Below are 26,356 nucleotides of genomic sequence, written 5' to 3'. Positions count from 1 at the left end.
GGTGAAATAGGTAAAGGGGATTAATAGTACACTTAGCTTGATGAGCATTGAGTAATATATAGAATTGTTTTAAAATTTTTTTAAAGATTTTATTTATTTGTGAGAGCGAGAGAGCACCAGCAGGGGGAGCGGCAGGCAGAGGGAGAAGCAGGCTTCCCGCGGAGCAGGGAGCCTGACGCAGGACTCCATCTGAGGACCCTGGGATCATGACCTGAGCCGAAGGCAGACACTTAATGACTGAGCCACCCAGGCGCCCCTCTTATATTTTATTTTATTTTATTTATTTATTTTTAAAGATTTTATTTATTTATTTGACAGAGAGAGACACAGTGAGAGAGGGAACACAAGCAGGGGGAGCGGGAGAGGGAGAAGCAGGCCTCCCGCAGAGCAGGGAGCCCTAAGCGGGGCTCGATCCCAGGACCCCGGGATCATGACCTGAGCCGAAGGCAGACGCTTAACGACTGAGCCACCCAGGCGCCCCACCTTTTATATTTTAATTTTTTAAGATTATATTTATGAGTAATCCCTACACCCAACGTGGGACTCAAACTCACAGCCCTCAGATCAAGAGTTGCGCACTCTACTGACTGAGCTAGCCGGGTGCCTCCCTTTCATTTTCTATTATTTGGACTGATAGCATTTATATTTTTTCTGTGAAACTAAGTATTACTTGATTAATTTGTTAGGTTAATCCTAAAAGTCAAAAACCAGTTGAGAGCTTTTACATTTCTATGAGTAATGACAGTGTTTTTCACTGTAGAGCTAAGTTGGGTGTTAAGATTAAATTTCCTTTTTTTTTTTTTTAAAGATTTTATTTATTTGAGAGCAAGAGAGCAGGGGGAGGAGCAGAGGGGGAAGAAGAGGGAGGGGTAAGGATCCCAACCAGACTTTGCACCAAGTGCAGAGCCAGATGGGGGTGGGGGACTCAGTCCCATGACCCCGAGATCGTGACCCCAGCTGAAACCAGCCGAAAGTTGGCTGCTCAACTGACTGAATCACCCAGGTGCCCCATGTTGGTTTTTTTATTTTTTTATTTTTAAAATTTTATTTAAGGGGGCACCTGGGTGGCTCAGTCGTTAAGCGTCTGCCTTCAGCTCAGGTCATGGTCCCAGGGTCCTGGGATCAAGCCCCGCATCGGGCTCCCTGCTCAGTGGGAAGCCTGCTTCTCCCTCTCTCACTCCTCCTGCTTGTGTTCCCTCTCTCGCTGTCTCTCTCTCTCTGTCAAATAAATAAAATCTTTATAAAAAATTTTTTATTTAAGTAATCTCTATACCCGACATGGGGCTCAAACTCATGACCCTGAGATCAAGACTTGCATGCTCTTCAGACTGAGCCAGCCAGGTGCCCCAACAATGTGATTTTTAAAACCATTTGCTGCTATAATGATTTTAAGGGTTTTACTCTCTTTAAATAGGAGAAAGAAGCATGCCATTCATAGTAGTGACACAACTTCTTCTGATGAAGAACGCTTTGAAAGAAGGAAATCAAAAAGTATGGCAAGAGCAAGAAATAGGTTAGTAAATTTTTTATTGTTATATCCATTGTAGAAAAAGGAAGAACAAGTTATTTTTTGAATGGAATTCTTATCTGCACTAGCATTTTGCTAACAGCGATATTCAATACATATTTTAGAGTAATGCACTGACTTGGTTTTTACTTAGTAATTCTTAGAATAGAAATCTAACCTTGGGAAACTTCTCATGAATTATTTACTGTGTAACTACTCAATGAACGCAGGAATGTAAAGGAGGAAGAGCCAAGGGGAAGAGGCCAACAACTATGGTAGTATTTCCTTGGTACCTCTCCTCTAATCCAAATCCATTTAGTGAGGCTGATTTTAGATGCTTACAGTGATTACAGCCCTCAGAGTAAGATCTGGTTTCTCTCTCTTTTTTTTTTAAGATTTTATTTATTTAATTATGTGAGGGAGAGTGTGAGAGAGGAAGAGCCTGAGTTGGGGGAGAGGGGCAGAAAGAGAGGAAGAAGCAGACTCCTTGCTGAGCAGGGAGCCTAACACGGGGCTCGATCCCAGGACCCTGAGATCATGACCTGAGCTGAAGGCAGACGCTTAACTGACTGAGCCATCCAGGTGCCCCTGATATGGTTTCTAATAGAATCATCTCAGGAGCCCTTGGATTTTATTGGAAAATTTGTTTTGTTTTGCTTCAGTGAGTGCCATCTAGTGGTCTTTGCCTACCTAGGGTAAATGACTAATACATGGCTCACTAAAACGTCAGGAGTTTTCACTGGGTGAGAGAACCAGTATTTTGTCTAGTAAGTGATTAGAATGTCAAATTATAATTTATTCTTTTTTTTTTTTTAAAGATTTTATTTATTTATTTGACAGAGAGAGACACAGCAAGAGAGGGAACACAAGCAGGGGTAGTGGGAGAGGGAGAAGCAGGCTTCCTGCTGAGCAGGGAGCCCGATGCGGGGCTTGATCCCAGGACTCTGGGACCATGACCTGAGCTGAAGGCAGATGCTTAACGACTGAGTCACCCAGGCATCCCATATTATAATTTATAATTTAAAATTTGAGTTAATCTTCTAGCTTATATTTATACTAGTAGAGATAAATTATATTTAGAAAATTTACATTTAGCAAAGTATTTCTATAATTTGGCATTATATATCTATTGTAGAAATACCAAATTTTCAGTTAGTGGGTCTTGGAAACAAGTTTGGATTGGTATAGATTTTATGCTGAAAAGAATTCCTCATGTAGATAATGGAAAGAAAATGTTAGAGAAAAAAAATCTAAGTTTATTTTTTGAAATTTTTTAGGGGTGCCTGGGTGACTAACTCTAAGGTTACGTTAGGATTCAGAAATGTGAGTGAAGAGTACATTCATTATAGAAACTATACTTTTTTTGAAGCTGTTTATGTCATTTTTTTTGGTGTTTATCCAAGATTGAAAGAGGAAGTAGATTATATTAGGGGTAATAAAATTAAATAATACAATGTAAGATTTTAAGTGGCTAAAGATCTATTTTAAGGTAATTATACAAAAGATAAAGGTTAGGGGCGCCTGAGTGGCTCAGTTGGTTAAGCGACTGCCTTCAGCTCAGGTCATGATCCCAGGGTCCTGGGATCGAGTCCCGCATCGGGCTCCCTGCTCTGCGGGGAGCCTGCTTCTCCCTTTCCCACTCCCCCTGCTTGTGTTCCCTCTCTCGCTGTGTCTCTCTCTGTCAAATAAATAAATAAAATCTTTAAAAAAAAAAAAAAAAAGGTTAGTTAGATCAAAAGTGATCTAGGATTGGTTTCCTTTGAATTAAAGGGAAATAAATTTTTTTAATCATGTAGACATAACCACATAATACCTGAGGACAAATGTAAATATTATAATAAAGTTTGAGTTCATTTAATGCTGTATATAATATGTTGTTTTCTAAGTTGGAATAGGTTGGGTTCTTTGGACAAATAAATAGATTAGTGATCTTGTTTGTTTTGTCTAGTGAATACATTTATTTTTGGCTTTGAGAGTTGAAGGGAACTTAGGAAAAGTACTTCAAAAATATGAAATCCTTGTTATTTTCTGGGTTTTGAGAAAAAGGAGAAAGATAAAATGTATCAAGGACTTACACTTATTTTGACATTGAAAATGTAAAACTTTTAATGTTCTCTACTTGCATTTTTACGAATTTCAGATGTTTACCTATGAACTTCAGAGCAGAAGATTTAGCTAGTGGTATTCTCCGAGAACGTGTCAAAGTGGGCGCAAGCTTGGCTGATGTTGATCCAATGAACATTGATAAATCAGTAAGTTTTGTAAATGTTTTTCTAGAAGTACCTTTTTTTTTTTTAAATGTTATTTCTTGTTTCTAAAGCAACACACAATAAAAATAAAAACCCAGATATCACCATTATTAGTGTTTTGATGCATATGATTAGAAACCTAGCACTATGGTACCATGTGATGCTTACTCAAGTGTCCCCCCCACCCCCCCATTTCAGTGTTACTGGCATATATAATAAAAAATGGGTAGGAAATGAGGCTGACAAATATGGCAAGGACCCATAAACCGTGATACTTAGTGGGGTATTGTTGAAGCTGCTTAGATTTCATGATCAGATTTACATTGTAGATGGAGTACTCTGTTTATGATGTAATTAATGAATTTGAGGGAAGCAAGGCTGGCATTAGGGAAACTGGTTTAGACATAGTTGTAACATAGTAATCTAGAGTAATGGTCATGGTAGGGTAATGATGGAAGGAAGGAATAGGTGGATTTGACAGAATTCAGGAGAGAATTCAGGTTTGATGAATTGGGTGAATTTATTGCTTTTGGGGAATGAGAGAAACAAATTGAATGTATGACCTAAGTTTTTGACTTAAGTGACTGGGTGGCATGATCCACTCTCTGAGGTTGGGAACATTACAAGAAGAATATATTTTGAGGTGTCAAGGTGATTTAGTTAGTTGTAGACGTGTTTAGGTGTCAGTGGCACATCACAAATGGAAGTACCTATAGGAAATTAGTTATTTAGGTTTGGCATTAAGGAGAAATATCTAGAAATTCAGATATGGGTTCCCAATATAAAGATAGTTGAGATCACTATGGAAAATGGGTTATAGTACCCAGGGAAAGTATGTAGTATGAAAAGTGAGACAAGATTTAGAGGATATAGTAGAGTCTTAATGTTAGTATAATCTTTTGGGGGGAAATATTTTGGAATAAGGTTACTACATAGCCAAGATTGTATTTGATTTTTTTTCTTTGTTCTCATAAGCCTTTCTGTACAACATAATTTGATTCTCATATAAGAAACAGGAAATAATGTTGTGTAATATTTCAAAATGAAATGTTAGCTATCTCCAATCTGAAGTCATAGGGGGAAAATATTTTAATTGAGGACCTTATTTAGAATATTGAATTCACAATCTCATATCTATGAATACACATTCTCAGAGGACCTTACCTCTTTTTTTAAAAAAATTTATGTATTTATTTTAGATTTTATTTTATTTATTTATTTTAATTTATTTTATTTATTTTAGAGAGCACGAGTGAGCATGACCTGGGGGGAGGGGGAGGGGAAGAGGGAGAGAGAATCTCAAGCAGACTCTGTGCTGAGCGTGGAACCCGACAGGGGTGAGTTGGGGCTCAATCACATAACCCTGAGATTAGGGCCTGAGCCGAAATCGAGAGTCGGCAGCTTAACCAACTGAGCCACCCAGGTGCCCTTCAGAGGACCTTACCTAATGATCTTTGCTTATTTGGTTTACCAGTACCTTACTCTCTTGAATCTAGTTAATTTTAGATGTCTCTTCCCTCCAATAAGAGTAGTATTTCTTTAAAATTTGATATCATATATAAGAAAATACAGTTTCTCTTAGAACATTTGTTACTTAAACTCTGCATTTATTTTTATACATTACTTAAATTTTTTTATATAGTAACATTTCATTGTGAAACATTTTCAAGGACTGTAATACAATAAAGATATAGGGGAAGAAATCTGCCCTAATCCAGCAGTGAGAGGCAATCACTGTTAACATTTTGGCAATATTCCATCAAGTGCTTTTTTCTCTACAATTTTTACTTTACAAAGTCTTTTAGGTATGGGGTGCCTGGGTGGCTCAGTCAGTTAAGTGTCCAACTCAAGATTTCCGATCAGGTCATGATCTCATGAGTCGTGAGATCGAGCCCCACGTCAGGCTCTGTGCGCAGCAAGAAGTCTGCTTGAGATTCTCTCCCTCTGCCCCTCCCCCCACTTACTTTCTCTCTCCTCTCTCAAATAAATAAATAAATCTTTACAAAAAATAAAGAAGAAACTTGGTTATGTAAAGTTCAGCTCTGGAGGGTCACAAACCATTGTAGTAGCTAAGGTGTTTTTCACCCCACATCTAAATCAGTTTTTGCTCCCTTGGGGACAGTATTGCTCTTGCTAAGAATGTATGTGATAGATGGTATTTTGAAAGGCATTTAAAATATTAGAGTGTAAATACGACTTATCATCTTCTTTTTTTATTTTATTTTTTATTTTTATTTTTTTAAAGATTTTATTTATTTATTTGAGAGAGAGAGAGAGAGAACACGAGAGGGGGGAGGGTCAGAGGGAGAAGCAGACTCCCCGCCAAGCAGGGAGCCCGATGCGGGACTCGATCCAGGGACTCCAGGATCATGACCTGAGCCGAAGGCAGTCGCCCAACCAACTGAGCCACCCAGGCGCCCCCAACTTATCATCTTCTATAGATACCCATTAAAGTGTTAGATTGGTCATTAATTTTGTCCTTAGTTACTAGGAGATTAAAGAATGGTAGCTTTATTTAGCTGAACTGAAAGGTAAACTTGAATTTTATTGCTAAGTTTATTTTTCTACATTTCAAAAGTGAAGTTTTTTGAACTTTATGTTCAGCAGTTCCTGCTTTGCCTGTATTTCTGAATCATAAGACTATCTCATAAATTTCAAAAATTCTATAAGCAGTTAAAATTATTTTAGATTCAACTTTTCCCCTTCTTCCCAAGGTGCGGTTTGATAGCATAGGTGGATTGAGCCATCATATTCATGCACTAAAGGAAATGGTGGTGTTCCCACTTCTTTATCCAGAAATCTTTGAAAAATTTAAGATCCAGCCTCCAAGGTAAGTAATGTTTTAGATGTTTATTATTGTTACTACTGTTAATTTATCAAACTTCAGTTAATAAATGATTATAAATATAAGTATTTTGTATGTATTTATTTGATGTGTTCTAGCAATGAGAATTAGGAACGAAATTTTATTGTTTAGTGTTGAAAGGCTTTGGTACTAAGTGTGTTCTTGAAGTTCACATTTCCGCATTTAAGAGTCAGGCACAAGGTACAAATCTTTATGCAGGCCTTGAATATACAAGTGGATTGCCCAATGGATTTTCCTTAATTTGGCCTCCTAATATTGAGTTGGATTCCTTATGTTGTTTAGTCTTTGGAAACACAATTTCAATTAAGTGTTTCTTTGACTTGATGTTGGGGTAGTTTTGAAATGGTAAGCTTGGTATTTATTTTTATGATCAGATTAATTGCATTTGATCATGAGGTGGCTAGGCTGAGAAAAGGCTAGACGTTATGTTAAAGGAAATTGGGCAGAATAAAATATCCTGAAGATGTACATACAGACTGTTAGGTTTAAACTGCTAAATATTCCTTTTCATTTTCCATCTGTTTCAAGATTATTAAAATCTTATTAAATCTTATTAAAAAGTCCTCCTCTGTTCTCTTAATCAGTAGATTAAAAATGTGGCTTATTCTACAGTGGCTTTTTAAAATCATAAAAGCATTTTATTTGTTTTTTATAGATATAAGTTGGATTTTAAAAATAATTATTACTTTTTTCAAAGTCATTAAAGTAGTATAGTTATGGGAGAAACTGAAACAAAATGGAGAGAGGTAAGCAGAAAGTGTTATAAGTAGAGGGTAATCTTACTCCTTAGGGAGGAACAATTTTGTATATTTTTTATAGGCTTATTTTACACATATATGCGTATGTTAAGTTTATATTTTGTTTATAAGTGCATATAAACATTTAATATAGATGAAATTATTCAGTAATACCTTTATATAACTGTGTTTTACTCTATAATATATTCTAGACACCATATCAATAACGTGTGTATTATTCTTTTTGATATTTTACTAGTATTTTTTTTATAGATGTAACACTATATTTATCTGTGCCTTATTTTTTTAAGATTTTTTTTTGTTTTAAAGAATTTATTTGAGAGAGAGAGAGAATGAGAGAGAGCACATGAGAGGGGTTAGGGTCAGAGGGAGAAGTAGACTCCCTGCCGAGCAGGGAGCCCGATGCGGGACTCGATCCTGGGACTCCAGGATCATGACCTGAGCCGAAGGCAGTCGCCCAACCAACTGAGCCACCCAGGCGCCCTTTTTTTAAGACTTTTTTTTAAGACTTTATTTTTAAGTGATCTCTACACCCAACATGGGGTTCGAACTCACAACCCCGAGATCAAGAGTTGCATGCTCCACCGACTGAGCCAGCTAGGTGCCCCTATCTGTGCCTTACTAAGAGATAGCACTTAATTTTTTTCAGTTTTTCATAGTTAGAATTAATGCTTTTTTGAACATTGATTTAAAATCTGTATTATATTCTTTTGAGTCTTTTTGTATGATACATTCTATGATAAGAAATTTCTGGGTCAGAGGGAAAACACATTTAAAATTTTGATATATCTTGCCAAATTACTCTTTTCTCTGATTTGCCTATCAAAGTTTTGTTGTTGAGAGCATCCTTGAATGCTCTCAGCAAAGTGAAACTTTTGTCTCTATACTACAAAAAGCTTTCCCAGTGTCTAATAAGTATCATATACATTAGGACAAAATTATATGGGTGATGCATCCTTGTATGTTGGTTATTAACGGTGGTGATAGCATTGCCTTACTTCTGTTGATTCTTTTTTCCTTTAGGGGCTGTTTGTTCTATGGCCCTCCTGGTACAGGTAAAACCTTGGTCGCCAGAGCACTAGCTAACGAGTGCAGTCAAGGAGACAAAAAGGTGGCTTTTTTTATGCGAAAAGGAGCAGACTGTCTGAGCAAGTGGGTTGGTGAATCTGAACGGCAACTTAGGCTTCTTTTTGATCAGGTAAGTGAAATCAGCTTATGTGAGTATCTTCTTCAAAATAGAATATTTAATACATTTAGTCTGTAAATATAAACTGTTCACAAGAAGGCATATTTCCAATCAGTGTGTTTAATTTAGGATCGGTAATCTGAATTTGTATGCTTTGGATATATTTAATAGCAGTTTAAATAGTACTAATTTAAGATGATTCACAAAACATTTATTAAAGTGGCTAGTAGGCATATAATACCATGTTAGGTGCTTTTGAGAACCTGGAGGATAACATAGATATCATTAGGTTATAACCTAATTAAGGAAATAGAACAAGCATAAAAAGCTAAATATTTGTGCAAGAAATCTCACAGAGCAGTCTATTATTTTCATGAGCTGTAAATATGGTACTGGAAGAATTCAGTAATGAATGCTGTTTATTTATTTATTTATTTATTTTAAAAGATTATTTGAGAGAGAGTGTGTGTGCAGGGAGGGGGTGCAGAGGGCGAGAATCCCAAGCAGACTGTGCTCAGTGCAGAGCCTGATGTGGGGTTTGATCCCACAACCCTGAGATCATGACCTGAGCTGAAACCAAGAGTCAGACATTCAAATGACTGAGGCACCCAGGTGTCCCAGTAATGAGTGCTTTTAAAAGGCAGGGTTAGGTGACTGAATATCATGTAGGCAATCTTCATTTTTTTTTATTACTATAGCTTTAACAATATTGTTTCATTAGACTTTTATTAACTTAGTCCTGTTATAAATTCACTTTTGATTATTTGAGCTAGTGAAGTCATTCATATTTGGCAGTACGACTTTTATTTCATAATATCTAAGGAAATTACATGAAATTAAAAAGCTTTCAACAGTCTTTGAGCAGTCATTACTTGAGTTCATGTTTATCAGAGTCCTTTGTAATTGGTAAAGCACTTCAAATATTACTTTTATTTATTTTTAAATTTATTACTTATTTTTTTAAAAGTTTTATTTATTTGAGAGAAAGGAAGCATGGGGGGGGGGAGGGTCACAGGGAGAAGCAGACTCCCTGCTGAGTGGGGAGCCTGATGTGGGACTTGATCCTGGGACTCTGGGGTCATGACTTGAGCCTAAGGCAGACACTTGACTGACTGAGCTACCCAGGTGCCCTCAAGTATTATTTTTAGTTAGTATGAGAAACTGCATGTTCTGCATAATGGGAGTAGAAAGAGGAATAGGGTAAAATTTTTGCCTTCAAGGTGTTCAGTGTCTATTGGGAAGTGAAACATAGGCAGTCAGTTTGCTTCAAGAGAATTTACTAATAATTGAAAAATACAAATATAGAATAGTATTGGTGAATGAAAGAATTAGTTTGGGAATGCTGATGTATTGTCCGATGACTTAATTTTAAATTTTTGACAGAGTTATATAATATGCTTTTAGCCCCTTCATACTGGGAGTAGGAATGTCTCTTGGTTTCATTCAAAACTATAGCATAAATTAATTCTCTTTTTAAACCTAAATTTAGTTGATTTCTGTTTCATGGTTTTCTTTGTGAGTAAGTAGGTAAGAGTAGTTGGAATGCTTTCTTTTCTGAAAAATTGCTGATAGTCATTATTGTCTTATTATTTAAAAAAATTTTTTAAGATTTATTTATTATTTTAGGGGTGCCTGGGTGGCTCAGTCGTTAAGCGTCTGCCTTCGGCTCAGGTCATGATCCCAGGGTCCTGGGATCGAGCCCCGCATCGGGCTCTCTGCTCGGCGGGAAGCCTGCTTCACCCTCTTCCATTCCCCCCTGCTTGTGTTCCCTCTCTCGCTCTCTGTCAAAATAAATAAATAAAATCTTAAAAAAAAAAAAAAAGATTTATTTATTATTTTAGAGAGAGAGAGATTGAGAGCAGGCGTTGAGGGGAGAGGCAGAGGGAAAGAATCTTCAGCAGACTCCTTGCTGAGCACGGAGCCTGATAGAGGGCTTGATCCCACAACCCTGAGATCATGACCTGAGCCAAAATCAAGAGTCAGACGCTTAACTGACTGAGCCACCCAGACGCCCCAATTATTGTCTTTTTATTTATTTACTTCACTTTTTATTAAAATTTTAAAAATATTTACTTATTTGAGAGAGAGACTGAGACAGCGAGAGAGAGCACAAGTGGGGAGGAGAGAGAAGCAAGCTCCCCAATGAGCAGGGAGCCTGACGTGGGGCTCAATCCCAGGACCCCGGGATCATGACCTGATCTGAAGGCAGACACTTAACCCACTGAGCTACCCAGGCACCCCCATTATTGTCTTTTTTTTTTTAATTTTTAAAAAAATTTTTAAAAAGATTTTATTTATTTATTTGAGATAGATAATGAGAGCACAAGCCTAGACACAGAGGGAGAGGGAGAAGCAGGCTCCCCACTGAGCAGGGAACCTGACGCAGGGCTCCATCCCAGGACCCTGGGATCATGACCTGAGCCAAAGGCAGCCGCTCAACCAACTGAGCCACTTAGGCGCCCCACGTTATTGTCTTTTTAAATGAAAGAGTCCACATTCTTAAATTAAGGACATGATCTATGCAGTAAATGAAATGAAGGAAGTATAATATATTGGCTAAGAGTTTGGTCTTTGGGGGTGCCTGGGTGGCTCAGTTGGTTAAGCCTCTGCCTTTGGCTTGGGTCATGATCTTGGAGTCCTGGGATGGAGCCCTGTGTTGGGATCTGGGATCCCGGCTGTTCGGGGAGCCTGCTTCTCCCTCTCCTTCTCCTGTCCCCCCACCTTCCCCCCGCAGTTTGTCTTCTCTTTCTCTCAAATAAATAAATAAAATCTCTCTCTTTTTTTTTTTAAATAAATAAAATCTTAAAAAAAGTAGAGTTTGGTCTTTGGTGTCAGAAAAATGTTTTAAGCATGTGGCTTTACTATTAAGTATATAACGTGAAATAAATGAAAACATCTGATTCTTAGTCGCCTCTTCTATAAAACGGGAAATAATACCATTCTCACTGGACTACTGTGAGATTTCACAGAAAGGAAGTATGTAGTGTTTATCACAGTGGAGGGCACATAATATACTATAGTTTGGTATTACAGTTCTACAAGGCTGTAATTCTCAAAAACAGCTGTGTGTTTCATGTATGTAAGAGTGATGATCAAATCTTTATTCTTTGTTTGTTTATTTATTTCAGTAATCTCTACACCCAGTGTGGATGGAGCTTGAACTCATGACCCTGAGACCAAGAGTAACATGTTCTACTGATTGAGCCAGCCAGACTCCCCTATTCTTTTTCTCTTAATACATAATTCTAGTCTTACAAAGTCTTTTCCCCCAAAACCTAAGTTTTGTGGTTGAAATGCCCTTCATTTTAAATTATTAGGGGCGCCTGGCTGGCTCAGTTGGTTAAGCATCCCAACTGTTGATTTTGGTCCAGATCATGATCTCAGGGTTGTGAGATTGAGCCCCACGTTGGGCTCTGCACTGGGTGTGGAGCCTGCTTAAAATTCTCTCTCTCCTTCCTCTGACCCTCCTCACCCTCCCCTGCCCCCAAATTTTAAATTATTAGAAAACACTGGATGAGAGGAAACATGAGAGACTATGGACTCTGAGAAACAAACAGCGTTTTAGAGGGGAGGGGGGATGGGTTAGCCCGGTGATGGGTATTAAGGAGGCCATGTACTGCATAGAGCACTGGGTGTTATATGAAAACAATGGATCCTGGATCACCACATCAAAAACTAATGATGTATTGTATGGTGACTAACATAAAAAAAAAAACAAAAAAAAAAACCACTGGATGTTTAATGTATATCATGTCAGTAAAAGAGAAATGGGAAATTCATACCTGGTTTTTAGTAAGTTGAGCTTCCTATGAACCAAGAATTTGCTATAATTCTGAAACAAATTATATAATTGACTAAATTATGTAAAGACTTTTCATTTATAATCTAATATATGTATATATATATTTTTACCTTCAGTTAAGTTCCTGCTTGATTTAAGATTTAAGTGAAAAATGACAACTGTGAAAGTAATGGAAGAAAACTCTGGAGAGTTTTTGTTTCTAATCTCAGAGTAGGGAGAGTCTAGCGATGGAAGAAAAGATCCACTGTATAAGTTTCCTTTTTAGATTCTGCATTGCAACAAAATATCATAAGCAAAACCAAAAGATAAATATTTAAATGTTTCCCTTGTAGATAAATATTTGTATTTTCTTTCACAGAGAGAGGTTTAATTTTTAAAATAAATAGCTCCTTGAAATCACTAAGCCAAAGACCAATGATCCAATAGAAAAATTGGCAAAGGATATGAACAGAACTTTGATTAAAAAAGCAGTATAAATGGCTCTTAAAGATATGAAAAGTGCTCATTTTTATTGATAATAGAAATAAAAATTTAAAATGAAATGAGATTTTTATCCTAAAAAATTAGTCAGGATTGAGAAATTTGATAATACATTGTTGGTGAGGTTTTTTAAATATTGCTGGTGAGAGGGTAAATTGGTAGATCAGTGGAAGGCAATTTGGAAAATATCTAATTAAATTATAAATGACATTTGCCTTTTAAACCACTTTCAGAATTTTTTATATTGATAGGTTTATATTTATATGAAATGTTAAACATACACAAAGACTTACTCAGGCACTGTTGATAGTAGGAAAAGATTGAAAATAGCCTAAGTGTCCACAAATAAGAGACAAGTTTAATCATGGCACACCCATACACACAGTACGGCATTTTATAGCTGTCAAAAAAGAATGAAGATCTTCATGTACTTATATGGAAACTAATTAAGATATATTATTACATAAATAGACTGTTATTTGGTAAAAGCAATGTGTATACTGTGCTTAAAATGCATCAAAATAGTATGTTTAAAAGTACATTTTTGTGTATGTGTATAAACGACACATATGGAAGAATAAACAGAATAGTAATTGTCTACTGGGAGAGGCCTTGTGGTTGGAGACTGGGTGGTAAGGAGATTGCATTTTTATTGTGTCTTAGCTGCTGCGTGTTGAACCATTTGCTTATATCACCTATTAAGAAAATACAATAATGAAATGTAAAAAGTGAAAACTAATATAAATAACATTTGTTTTCTTTTTATACTAGGCATATTTGATGAGACCTTCTATAATATTTTTTGATGAAATAGATGGATTAGCTCCAGTTCGCTCCAGCAGACAAGATCAGATCCACAGGTGATTTTTCTTAATCTGATTATGTTGGATTCTTTTCACTCACTGACATAGTAGTTGGCCTTAGTCTGTGGCTAAGTGCTAGGAGGCTTATAAAATGTGAACTGTGTCCTTGAGGAAGACTCCTTTCACTTAGCTCAGGGGTCAGCAAATTACGACCTGTGGTCCAAATCTAGCCTTTTGCCTGTTTTTGTAAAGTTTTATTGGAACATATTCACATTTGTACCTTTTCCATTATATGTGGCTGCTTTTGTGTTTCAAAAGCAGAGTTGCATGAGTAGTTGTGAGAGAATGATTGTATGGCCTCTTGCAAAGTTTAAATACATTTACTTTCAGGCCCTTTACAGAAAAAGTTGCCTAATCCTAACTTAGCATGTTTTTGAAATGTATATTAATATTTTGTTCTTTTCCATTTCTGAGTAGTAGTCTTTGGGAAGGGAGGGAGGGACAAAGAGAGAGGGAGGGAGGGAGGATGTATCTATGTACCACAATTTATTTATTTGTTAATCTAGCTGATGGAGATCTAGCTCACTTCTATTTTTGGCTATTGTGATAACGCTACTATGAACATTTGCATACTTTCGTGTGCACATACGTTTTCATTTCTGTTGGGTAAATATCTAAGAGAGGAATGGCTAGATCCTATGGTAAATGTATGTTTAAATTGATATTGTTTTCCAAGTGGTTGTACCATTTTATAGTCTTACTTGTAATGTATGAGAACTTGGGTTGCTCTTCATCCTTGCTAACATTTGGTATTGCTGTTCTTGTTAACTTTAGCCATTCTAGTGGGTGTGTAGTAGTGGATTAATTTGAATTTTCCTGATGACTAATAATATTGAGCATCTTAGTATGTGGTTATTGCCCATTTATATATTTTCTGTTGTTAAGTATCTTAAAATCTTTTATTACCACCCCCTTTAAAAAAGAGATCAGATTATATGTCTTACTATATTATACAATTTCTTTATGTACTCTCAAGACAAACCCTTTGTCAGAGCTATGTTTTGAAAAATTTTCTACTCGTCTGGCACTTTTTTGCTTGCTTAACTATGATTTTTGAAAAGCACAAGATTTTAATCTTGGTGAAGCCCATTATATAAATTTATTTGTGTATGTATTTTTTGTGTCTTGAGAATAATTGCCTAAACCAATTTGTCAACAATTTTGATTTCTTTTATCTTTTAAAATGTTAATAGTTTTAGCTCTTAAAATTTGCTCAGTGATTTTTTTTTTTAAGATTTATTTATTTGAGAGAGAATGTGTGTGCTTGTGGGTGGGGGGAGGGGCCAAAGGAGAGGGAGAGAGAGACTATCAAGCAGACTCCACAGTGAGTGCAGAGCCCAACTCAGGGCTCGATCTCATGACCCTGAGATCGTGACCTGAGCCAAAATCGAGTTGGCCGCTTAACCAACTGAGCCATCCAGGCGCCCCTAGGGTGTTTTTTAAATAGATGCATTGCCTATTGTTTTCATAATCTGACACACTGTATTTAGTTTGTGTAGTCCATAAATAATTATGTAATTATTGACATGGATGAATTGGAGAACAACCGTATTTGTTTTCTATTTGTGTCAGTTGTTTTTTTTTCTGTTTTTCCTTTCCTGCGTTTTTAAAAAGAATTTTTGAAGATACTTTAGAATCTCCTTTTTATTTTACTGTTGATTTTTTTATTGAAATATAATTGACATATAAAACATACTATATAAATATGCAGTATTGACATTCTGAAAGAGTACACTTGACAAATTTTAATGTATGTATATACCCATGAAACCATAACTATAATCAAGATAATGAATATATCCATTTCCCCCCAAAATAGGCATTTACATTTCATGTGACCATTGATAAAGTTAGGTTTAAATTTATTATCTTGATGATTGTTGTCTATTTGTCCATCTGTTCCTTGTTCCATTTTTTTCCCCTCTTGTTCTTCCGTCCTTTGATTAATTTTTTTTTTTATGATTCTGTTGTGTGGTTTTTTTGTTTTTTGTTTTTTGTTTTTTAGATTTTATTTATTTGATAGGGAGCACAAGCAGGGTGAGCGGCAGGGAGAGGGAGAAGCAGGCTCCCCGCTGAGCAAGGAGCCTAATGGCGGGGCTTGATTCCAGGACCTGGGATCATGACCTGAGCTGAAGGCAGATGCTTAACCAACTGAGCCACCCAGGCGCGTCTCCATTGTATTTCTTGTGTTAGCTTATTATGTTTTATTATTTTCATGGTGGCTTTAAGGGTTGTCATTTACCTTAAAGTGATAATATGCCATTTCACATATAGTGGAAAACCTTTAAATAGTATGCTTTCATTTTTTCGTTCTTGGGATTTGTGCTATTGTTGTCGTAAATTTTTATACCACACACTCTTTCAGAGATTTAAATAATAATACTAATAACCATAGTTGTCATCATCGTACTTAAAGAATTATTCATGTAGCTACCATTTCTGATGTTCCTTATTTTGTGGCTATCTCTATTTCCATGTGCTAGAATTCTCTTTCTGCCTACATTTCTTATAGTGTAGGTCTACAGGGCATAAATCCTTTCAGCTTTTCCATGTCTGAAAAGGTCTTTAACTCTTTATTTTCTTAAAGATTTTATTTATTTGTTAGAGAGAGAGCGTGAGTGCACAAGCAGAGGGGAGCGGCAGGGAGAGGGAGAAGCAGGCCCCCACTGAGCAGGGAGCTTGACGTGGGGCTCGATCCCAGGACCCTGGGATCGTAACCTGAGCCAAAGGCAGACGCTTAACCGACTGAGCCACCCAGGCACCCTGGTCTTTAACTTAAAAAACAAAACAAAACAAACAAACCTAATGAGTTTTATTTTATATATTAGCTCACTGATATATAAATATCAATATTTAGTTCATCAATAAAAGTATAATAGTTTCATATATTGTAAAATTTACTCATTTCAAGTATAAAATGCAGTGATTTTTAAAATATACCAACTGGGGCGCCTGGGTGGCTCAGTTGGTTAGGCGACTGCCTTCGGCTCAGGTCATGATCCTGGAGTCCCAGGATCGAGTCCCGTATCCGGCTCCCTGCTCCGCGGGGAGTCTGCTTCTCCCTCTGACCTTCCCCCCTCTCATGTACTCTCACTCTCTCTCTCATTCTCTCAAATAAATAAATAAAATCTTTAAAAAAATAAAATATACCAACTGATACAACCATTAGAATAAAGCAATTTTAGAACATTTTTCTTCCCTCTGTAAGATCCAGTATGTCCATTTGTAGTAAATCCTTGTTCTTCACCCTAGCCAACCAGCCTTTTCTGAAAACATTTCATCTAAATGGAATCATACAGTATGTAGTCTCTTGTATCTGGTTTCTTTCAGTGAGTATGATTTAGCATGTGTCACTGTTTTTTCCTTTTTTATTGATGAATAGTATCAACTGTTTGGATAAGGCACACATTGGATATGTATTTAGGTTGTTTCCAGTTTGGGGTATTATGAATAATGCTGCTGTGAACATTCATGTGCAAATCTTTGTGTGCACATATATTTTCATATCTTTTGGGTAGATACCTAGGAGTTGATTTGCTGGGCTGTATAGTACTTTTATGCTTAACTTTTTGAGAAAAAGCCTATTTTTTTTTTTAAGATTTTATTTATTTATTTGAGAGAGAGAGAATGAGAGAGAGCAAGCACATGAGAGGGGGGAGGGTCAGAGGGAGAAGCAGACTCCCTGCCGAGCAGGGAGCCCGATGTGGGACTCGATCCAGGGACTCCAGGATCATGACCTGAGCCGAAGGCAGTCGCTTAACCAACTGAGCCACCCAGGCGCCCAAGAAAAAGCCTATATTTTTGAAGAATATTTTCTCTAGGTATAAAATTCGAGTTCTACACTTTTTTTCCTTTCAGTACTTAAAGACGTTGGTCCACTTCTCCCTTACATTGTTTCAGTAAGGACTTCTGTTGTCCTCTTTGTTTGTAATAATGTGTCTTTTTCTTTTGACTGCTTTTAATATTTGTTTTCTGCTTTAATGGTGGTTTTGTGCAATTTATTTAATGATATTCCTTGGTAGAGTTTTCTCCATTTTTTTTTCTCATTCTTGAATTTGAGCTGCTTAAATCTGTGAGCTTCTAGTTTTCTTCATAGTCGTAACATTTTTGGCCATTATTTCTTTTTCTATTTTTTTTTTTTTTTTTAAGATTTTATTTATTTGACACAGAGAGCGAGCGAGCACACGCAGGGGGTGCAGCAGGCAGAGGGAGAGGGAGAAGCAGGCTCCCCACTGAGCGGGGAGTCCAACAGGGGGCTTGATCCCAGGACCCTGGGATCATGACCTGAGGCGAAGGCAGACACCTAACCGACTGAGCCACCCAGGCGCCCCTTGGCCATTATTTCTTAAAATATTTCTCTGTCTCCCTTGTTACTGTCTTTCCTGTCCTTGTGGGCCTCCAGTTACACTTAAAAGTTGCTTGGTCCTGTCTCACAGTTCACTGATGATAAGTTAATTGTGCTTTTTTCTCTTTTTAAAGATTTTATTTTTTTAAGTAATCTCCACAGCCAGTGTGGGGCTCAAACTCAACTCCGAGATCAGGAGTCACATACTCTACCAACTGAGGCAGCCAGGCACCCCTAATTTTGCCTTAAGCCAGCTCTTCAATGTTTCAGTGTTTCATTTTGGGAAATTGCTTTGGAAAATTAGTCAACTAATTTTCAGTGTCTAGTCTATTCTTAATCTGGTTCATTATATTTTTTGTCTTACAGATTTTTATTTTGATCTCTATAAATTCTATGTGGGTTTGTTTTGTATCTTCTATATAAAAATACAAGAAAAATACAAGAAACTTCTCAACATATGGAATATAGTTATAATTACTACTTTAATGTCTTTATTTATTTTTAAAGATTTTATTTATTTATTTTTGAGAGAGAGAGAGCACAAGGGAGGGAGAGGGGCAGAGGGAGAAGCAGGCACCCTGCTGAGCAAGGAGACCAATGCAGGACTCAATCCCAGGACCCTGGGATCATGACCTGAGCTGAAAGCAGACGCTTAACCAACCGAACCACCCAGGCACCCTACTTTAATGTCTTTATCTGCTAATTGTAATATCTTAGTTTGGGGTTGATTTTATTTGATTGATTTTTCTTATTATATATATATTATATTCTTCTTTGTGTACTTGGCAATTTTATTGGATGCCAGATATTATAAATTTTGCCTTGTTGGGTTCTAGTAGAATATTATGAATAAATATTTTCGAGTTTTTTGGGGGGCACAGTTAATTTACTTGAAAACAATTTGATTCTTTTTTTAAAAAATATTTTATTTATTTATTTGACAGCGAGAGAGATATCGAGAGAGGGAACACAAGCAGGGGCAGAGGGAGAGGGAGAAACAGGCTTCCCGCTGAGCAGGGAGCCCGACATGGGGCTCAATCCCAGAACCCTGGGATCATGACCCGAGCCGAAGGCAGATTCCCAATGACTGAGCCACCCAGGTGCCCCGAAAACAATTTGATTCTTTTGAATCTTGCTTTTAATGTTTGTTATGTGGATCTGGAGTAGTGTTCAGTGTAGCAAATTATTCCCCACTAATGAAGGAGGGTCCTTCTGTGTATTACTTGCAGTGACCTGTGAATCATGAGGTTTACCAGTCTGGCTTGTGGGAAATGGCAATATTCCTGGTTCTTTGTGAGTGTAAAATACTGTTACTTCTCTTCCTTCTGTGTGTTTTTTCCCCTAAGCTGTGATAAATTTCCTCACATGCATGCAATGTTTAGCTGAAGTCTTGAGGGGCCCTGTGGGTATTTCCTAAGTTCTCTCTGTGCAGTGCTCTCTTCTCTGGTACTCTTTCTGATGAACTCTAAGTCCTGTTGGTGTCCTCGAATCTTAGCTCTGTCTCTTCCACTCAGTGAGTCAGCTGATTCCCACCAGGATTTGTGTTCCCTGCATTGCAGCCTAGAAATAGAAAGCCATCAATTGGGTCATTGTTCCATGCTTTATAATATGTGGTTTTTCTCCTGCTCCTTTGAATATTTGCTGTATAGCTTTGTGGTTTTGTTGTTGTTGTTTTTCAGTGGGTTCCATGCCTAGGTGGAGCCCAATGTGGGGCTCAAACTGACAACCCTGAGGTCAAGAGTTGGTTGCTTAACCAACTGAGCCACCCAGGTGCCCCTGTAGCTTTGGTTTTTAACAGCTTAGCTGTGACATGTCTCAGTATGGGCTTTGTGTTTATTCTGATCTGTGTTTATCATGTATCTGCAAATTTGTCTTTTTTCAATCTTTTTCTCCATCTTGGATAATACTTTCATCTATCTTTGGTCAGTCCTTACTTTTTACTTTGTCATGTCCATTTGGCTGTTTTGTTCAGCCCACACATTTTTTTATTTCAGAAATTGTTTTTCGGTTGTAGAACTTACATTTGATTTTTTTTTTCTTTTTTAGAGAGAGGGCACGCAAAGTGCGTGCGCATGCATGTGCAAGCATGGAGGGGAGGGGCAGAGGGAGAGAATCTTAAGCAGACTCCACACTGCGTAGGGAGCCCAATGTGGGTCTCAGTGTCATAACCCTGAGATCATGACCTGAGCCGAAATCAAGAGTCAGACACTTAACTGACTGAGCCACCCAGGCACTCCTTGATTCTTTTTCATTATTTATATTTTCCAATGTGATTTTCATGCATTTAAACATTTTGTTTTACTTCATCAAGGTTAATAATAGTTGCTTTAAAATCCTCTTGTGTTGGGCGCTTGGGTGGCTCAGTCGTTAAGTGTTTGCCTTCGGCTCAGGTCATGATCCCAGGGTCCTGGGATCGAGCCCCGCATTGGGCTCCCTCCTCCGCGGGAAGCCTGCTTCTCCCTCTCCCACTCCTCCTGCTTGTGTTCCCTCTCTCGCTGTGTCTCTCTCTGTCAAATAAATAAATAAAATCTTTAAAAAAATAACATAAAATCCTCTTGTGTTAGGGGCGCCTGGGTGACACAGTTGGTTAAGCGTCTGACTCTTGGTTTTGGCTTGGGTCGTGATCTGAGGGTCATGAGATAAGAGCTCCACATCAGGTTCCATGCTCAGTGAGGAGTTTGCTTGGGACTTTGTCTCCCTCTCCCTCTGCCCCCCTCCCCCCCACGCTCACGTGCTCTCTCTAAAATAAATAAATAAATCTTTAAAAAAAACCGCTCTGACGTTAGCTTCAACATCTGGTTTCATCTCACTGTTAGGCTTGCTTGATTTTCTTTTCTACTGAAAATATGTTCTATTGTTTTGGTTACTTCATTTGTTGGGTAATTTTGGATTGTATCCTGGATTTATTAATGTTAGTTTGTGAAGGCTCTGGATTTCATTATTTTTCTTTTATGAATAGTATTTCCTATGTTTTACAGATAATTTTCTGCTTTAGGCTTGAACTACAGACTGGTTCCTGGCTGGCAGCTTTGGTCTCCTTTCAAATCTTTTATCTTTAGCTGCGTTCTTCGCTCTGTGTCTTTGTTGTTAGGGGTCGTTCATAGGTGTGAGTAGATAGAATTTGGGGATGTCTTCACTGGCTCTTGCCCTTGTGGATTCTTTAGTGTTAATAGTCAGTCGTCTCTTTTCTGAATTCTCAGGCTGGAAAGTTAAGGGGTTTCCCTTAACATAATCTTCCTTACCTACCTCACTGTACTTAGCCCCATGCTGAAAGCCAGAGGGGACCTTGCTTTCTATATGTTCTCCTTTTCTGCAGATGACCATGAATTTCCAACAAAGTCTGTATGTCTCTGTTTATTCACCAGTTCCTTCAGTGTTTATGTATTATTATGTATAGGTTTCATAGTTCTTTTCTTTTTTTTTTAAGATTTTATTTATTTATTAGGAAGAGACACAGTGAGAGAGAGGGAACACAAGCAGGGGGAGTGTGAGAGGGAGAAGCAGACTTCCCATGGAGCAGGGAGCCCAATGCGGGGCTCGGGTATCATGACCTGAGCTGAAGGCAGACGCTTAACGACTGAGCCACCCAGGAGCCCCTTATAGTTACTTTCTGAAGCAAAGCAAGGGGTTATCTGGCAGGGTCTTCATCCATCAAACTTAGAAGGGGAACCTTTGAGTACCAAGTATGCAGGTTTTAATTTCTAGAATAATTACTAACAGAAATATATTGTAATTTCTAAAATGTTAGTTGGTGGTTGGGGGGAGGAATAGAATAATTAAAAAAATTGAAATGCAGTCAAGAAGAGGAGCAGAATCATAGAACCAGTGGGAGAAACAGTACAAATATAATTGTAGATTTAAACCCAAATACATAAAAAATGACATGAAATGTTAAAGGGACTAAATGTTCTTTATTTGTTTTTTTAAAAGATTTATTTATTTTATTTTATTTTTTTTTTAAAGATTATTTATTTGAGAGAGTGAGAATGAGAGAGAGGAAGAGAGAGTACATGAGAGGGGGGAGGGTTAGAGGGAGAAGCAAGCTCCCCGCTGAGCAGGGAGCCCGATGCAGGACTCGATCCAGGGACTCCAGGATCATGACCTGAGCCGAAGGCAGTCGCCTAACCAACTGAGCCAGCCAGGCGCCCAAGATTTATTTATTTTAAAGAGAGAGAGAGAGAGAGAGAACACATGGTCGGGGGGGAGCCAAGGGAGAGGAAGGAGAGAGAGAATCCTCAAGCAGACTCCCTGCTGAGCATGGAGCCCAACTCGGGGCTTGATCCCAGGACCCTGAGATCATGACCGGAGCCGAGATCATGACCAGAGCCGAGATCATGACCTGGGCAGACATCAGGAGTCTGCCATTTAACCAACTGAGCCACCCAGATGCCCCAGACCAAATGTTCTTTTTTTTTTTTAAAAGATTTAAATATTTATTTATTTATTTTAGAGAGAAAGAGAGAGAATGCGTGGGGGGGGAGGGGCTGAGGGAGAGAATCTTCCAGCAGAGTCCAACGCAGGGCTCTATCCCACCACCCATCAGATGGTGACCTGAGCCGAAACTGAGTCAGAGGCTTAACTGACTGAGCCACCCAGGCTCTCCCTAAATGTTCTTTTTAACAGACAAAGATTGTCAAACTGGGGAAAAATAAAATAAGGATGGCACTTTGTTTATAAGAGACTCACTACATATAAGGATATAGAAAGATTCCAAGTAAAATGGTGGGGAAAAAACATGCAAAACCTTAGTTACAAATATTCATAGCAGTGTTATTCATAATAGCCAAAACATGGGAATAATCCATATGTCCATCAACTGCTGAATGGATAAACAGAATGTGTTATATCCATACAATTCAGCCTTAAAAAGGAATGAAATTCTGACACATGCTTTATGGGTTTACCTTGTACTGGTACATGTAACATGGATGAACCTCAAAGACTTAATGCTAAGTGAAGTAATTCATACACATGTTATACTATTTTATTTTATTTATCTTATTATTTATTTATTTTAAAAAGATTTTTATTTATTTAGAATGAGTGCATGAATTGGGGAGAGGGGCAAAAGGAGAGGGGGAGAGAGAATCCCAAGCAGACATGGGGCTTGATCTCATGGCCCTGAGATCAGGAGCCAAAATTAAAGATCAGATGCTTAATTGACTGAGCCACCCAGGTGCCCCATACTATTTTGTTCATATGTCCATAATAGGGGCGCCTGGGTGGCTCAGTTGTTAAGCGTCTGCCTTCGGCTCAGGTCATGATCCCAGGGTCCTGGGATCGAGCCCCGCATCGGGCTCCTTGCTTAGCGGGAAGCCTGCTTCTCCCTGTCCCACTCCCCCTGCTTGTGTTCCCTCTCTCACTGTCTCTCTCTCTCTCTGTCTAATAAATAAATAAAATCTTCAAAAAAAAAAAAGTAAAATGTCCATAATAGTCATTCATAAAATGGCATGAAAATATGCCAAGTAAATACTAACAGAATACTGCTGTATTAGTATTAGACGAGATAGACTGTGAGGCAGAAAGCATTATTATACATATATAGAAGACCAACTTATAATGATAAAATCTTCAATTTTTTTAAGGGTTTTATTTATTTATTAGAACACACGAGCAGGGAGAGGGGCAGAGCGAGAAGCAGACTCTCCACTAGCAGGGAGCCCCATGCAGGGCTTGATCCCAGGACATTGGGATCATGACCTGAGCCAAAGGCAGATGCTTAACCCACTGATCCACCCAGGCACCCCATAAAAGCTTCAATTTATTAGAAGCTGTAAAAATTTGGATTTTGTGTTTCAAATTGTATAAAAACAAAAAGTGATAAAACTGCAGTCAAACTGATAATCATGTGGAGAGAGATTATATGCCTCTCAGTAATTAAAAGAACAAATGAACAAAAAAATAAGTTAATGCCCGATAGATTGTTTTATTTAGATTAATTTATGATCTAGTGGGTATACTTACATAAGATAAATATAGGATGAACACTGTTTCCAGACATACACAGGATTTACAAAATTTGATCGTATATCCTGGCTTAAATCATGACTGATTTCCAAGGCTTAGTGATAAACAAAATTCATGAAACAAATAACAAAAAGATATAAGCAGAGAATTTTATTTGATGTTAAGAACTATTTTAATTTCGGGCGCCTAGGTGGCTCAGTTGTGAATTGTCTGCCTTCGGCTCAGGTCATGATCCCAGGGTCCTGGGATCGAGCCCCGCATCGACCTCCCTGCTCCGCAGGAAGCCTGCTTCTCCTCTCCCACTCCCCCTGCTTGTGTTCCCTCTCTCGGTGTGTCTCTCTCTGTCAAATAAATAAATAAAATCTTAAAAAAAAAAAAAACTTTTAATTTTAATTCTGTGTTACTAGTAAACAGAAAATTGCAAACAATATATGAACTGCAAGGAAAGATATATAGATATCAAGAAATCAAAAAGTTGCTTCTTTGAAAAAAAAAGTAATAAAATTAACAAACCTTTGGCATGTTTGGTCATGAGAAAAAGAAGACATTGATAAGTGGTATTAGGAATGCAAAATGTGATGTATCAGATTCTTTAAATGTTAAAGGTTAGGAGGATAAAGGCCTGAACTTAAGAGGTTAATGTATAAAACTTTTAAGAAAAAACCATGACTTGTATATGAATCTTCATAGCTTTCTTTGTAATAGTCCCAAATTGGGAACAATCCAAAGGGCCATCAACATGTGAATCAATAAACAAATTGTGGTATATCCATATAATGGAATATTGCTTAGCCATAAAAAGGAACAGGCTGTTAGTAAACCAACAGTGTAGTAAATCTCAAAATAATTACCTGAATGAAAGAATCCAGAAAAAAAAAGTACTTACTGTATGATCCCATACATAAAAATTTTAGAGAATGCAAGCTAATCTGTAATGACAGAACATAGATGAGCAGTTGCCTGGGGATTGGAAGAGGTGAAGGAGGAGCAGTAGGGAGGGACTGATCCTGGAGTCCCGGGATTGAGTCCCGAGTCGGGCTCCCTGCTCAACAGGGAGTCTGCTTCTCCCTCCCTCCCTCCTCCCTCTCATGCTCTCTGTCTCTCATTCTCTCTCTCTCAAATAAATAAAATCTTTAAAAAAAAAAACCAAAAAAACAAAACAAAGGGATGTGAGGAAGAGCGTGTTGGATATGTAACTTATTTTGATAGTGATGGTAGTTTCACAGGTGTATACACACTTCAAAACTTACTCCATTATGTACTTTAAATATGTTGTGTCTTTTATGTCAAGTTTATCTTCAAAAGACTTAAAAAGAACTTGTTCAGAACGGTATGACGAAGTTAATTGGAATCCAGTTTCAGTTGTGAATGTGGATATAAAACTCCTAAACAAACTAGTAACATGTGACTTCCAGGAAGATATAAAAAGGATAGTACATCATGATCAAATTGATTGTATTTCACATATACAAGGTTTGATTAATATGAGAGAAATCAATTAAGGTAAATTTATCATATTATTATGTTAATGGAAAATCATATAATCATCTCAATAGATGTGGAAGAAATGTTGGATGAAATTTAATATTTTTTTATTGTTATAACTTTTTCAAAATTAACATACAATGTATTGTTTGTTTCAGGGGTACAGGTATGTGATTCATCAGTCTTATAAAATTCACAGTGCTCACCATAGCACATATCCTCCCCAGTGTCTGTGACCACCCCAACCCTCCCACTCCCCTCCACTCCAGCAACCCTCAGTTTGTTTCCTGAGATTAAGTCTCTTATGGTTTGTCTCCCATTCTGGTTTCGTCCCGTTTCATTTTTTCCTCTCTTCCCCCATGATCCTCTGCCTTGTTTCTCAAATTCCACATATCAGCGAGATCATATGACAGTTGTCTTTCTCTGATTGACTTATTTCACTTAGCATGATACCCTCTAGTTCCATCCACGTCGTTGCAAATGGCAAGATTTCATTTTTTTGATGGCTGCATAATATTCCCTTGTATATATATCCACCACATCTTCTTTATCCATTCATCTGCTGATGGACATCTAGGCTCTTTCCATAGTTTGTCTATTGTGGACATTGCTACTATAAACATTGGGGTGCATGTGCCCCTTCGGATCCCTACATTTGTATCTTTGGGGTAAATACCTGGTAGTGCAATTGCTGGGTCGTAGGGTAGCTGTATTTTCAACATTTTGAGAAACCTCCGTACTGTTTTCTTGAGTGGCTGCACCAGCTTGCATTCGCACCAGTGGTGTAGGAGGGTTTCCCTTTAATAATTGTTTTTGATAAGGTCACTCAGAGAATGAGGAATATAGGT

The 26,356-nt window shown here is 37.7% G+C and overlaps 1 protein-coding gene across 3 annotated transcripts in view; it reads left to right on the top strand.

The window, feature by feature from the left end:
- Window positions 1-26,356, top strand: part of ATAD2B (ATPase family AAA domain containing 2B) — a 160,486-nt gene that overhangs the window by 43,280 nt on the left and 90,850 nt on the right. For all 3 annotated transcript variants that reach the window (XM_064571913.1, XM_064571912.1, XM_064571914.1), the window contains 5 exons: window positions 1,415-1,513; window positions 3,648-3,759; window positions 6,471-6,586; window positions 8,404-8,578; window positions 13,620-13,708. In XM_064571913.1, the coding sequence (XP_064427983.1) occupies window positions 1,415-1,513; window positions 3,648-3,759; window positions 6,471-6,586; window positions 8,404-8,578; window positions 13,620-13,708 (591 nt within the window). The remainder of the gene's footprint in view (window positions 1-1,414; window positions 1,514-3,647; window positions 3,760-6,470; window positions 6,587-8,403; window positions 8,579-13,619; window positions 13,709-26,356) is intronic.

The sequence above is a fragment of the Mirounga angustirostris genome, unplaced genomic scaffold (assembly GCF_029215605.1).
Source record: "Mirounga angustirostris isolate CCGP_5_RB_7025 unplaced genomic scaffold, mMirAng1.0.hap1 SCAF_10, whole genome shotgun sequence".
Taxonomy (NCBI): Eukaryota; Metazoa; Chordata; class Mammalia; order Carnivora; family Phocidae; genus Mirounga; species Mirounga angustirostris.
Note: the sequence above shows the minus strand (reverse complement) of the source record. Positions and strands in the feature narration are given on the sequence as shown.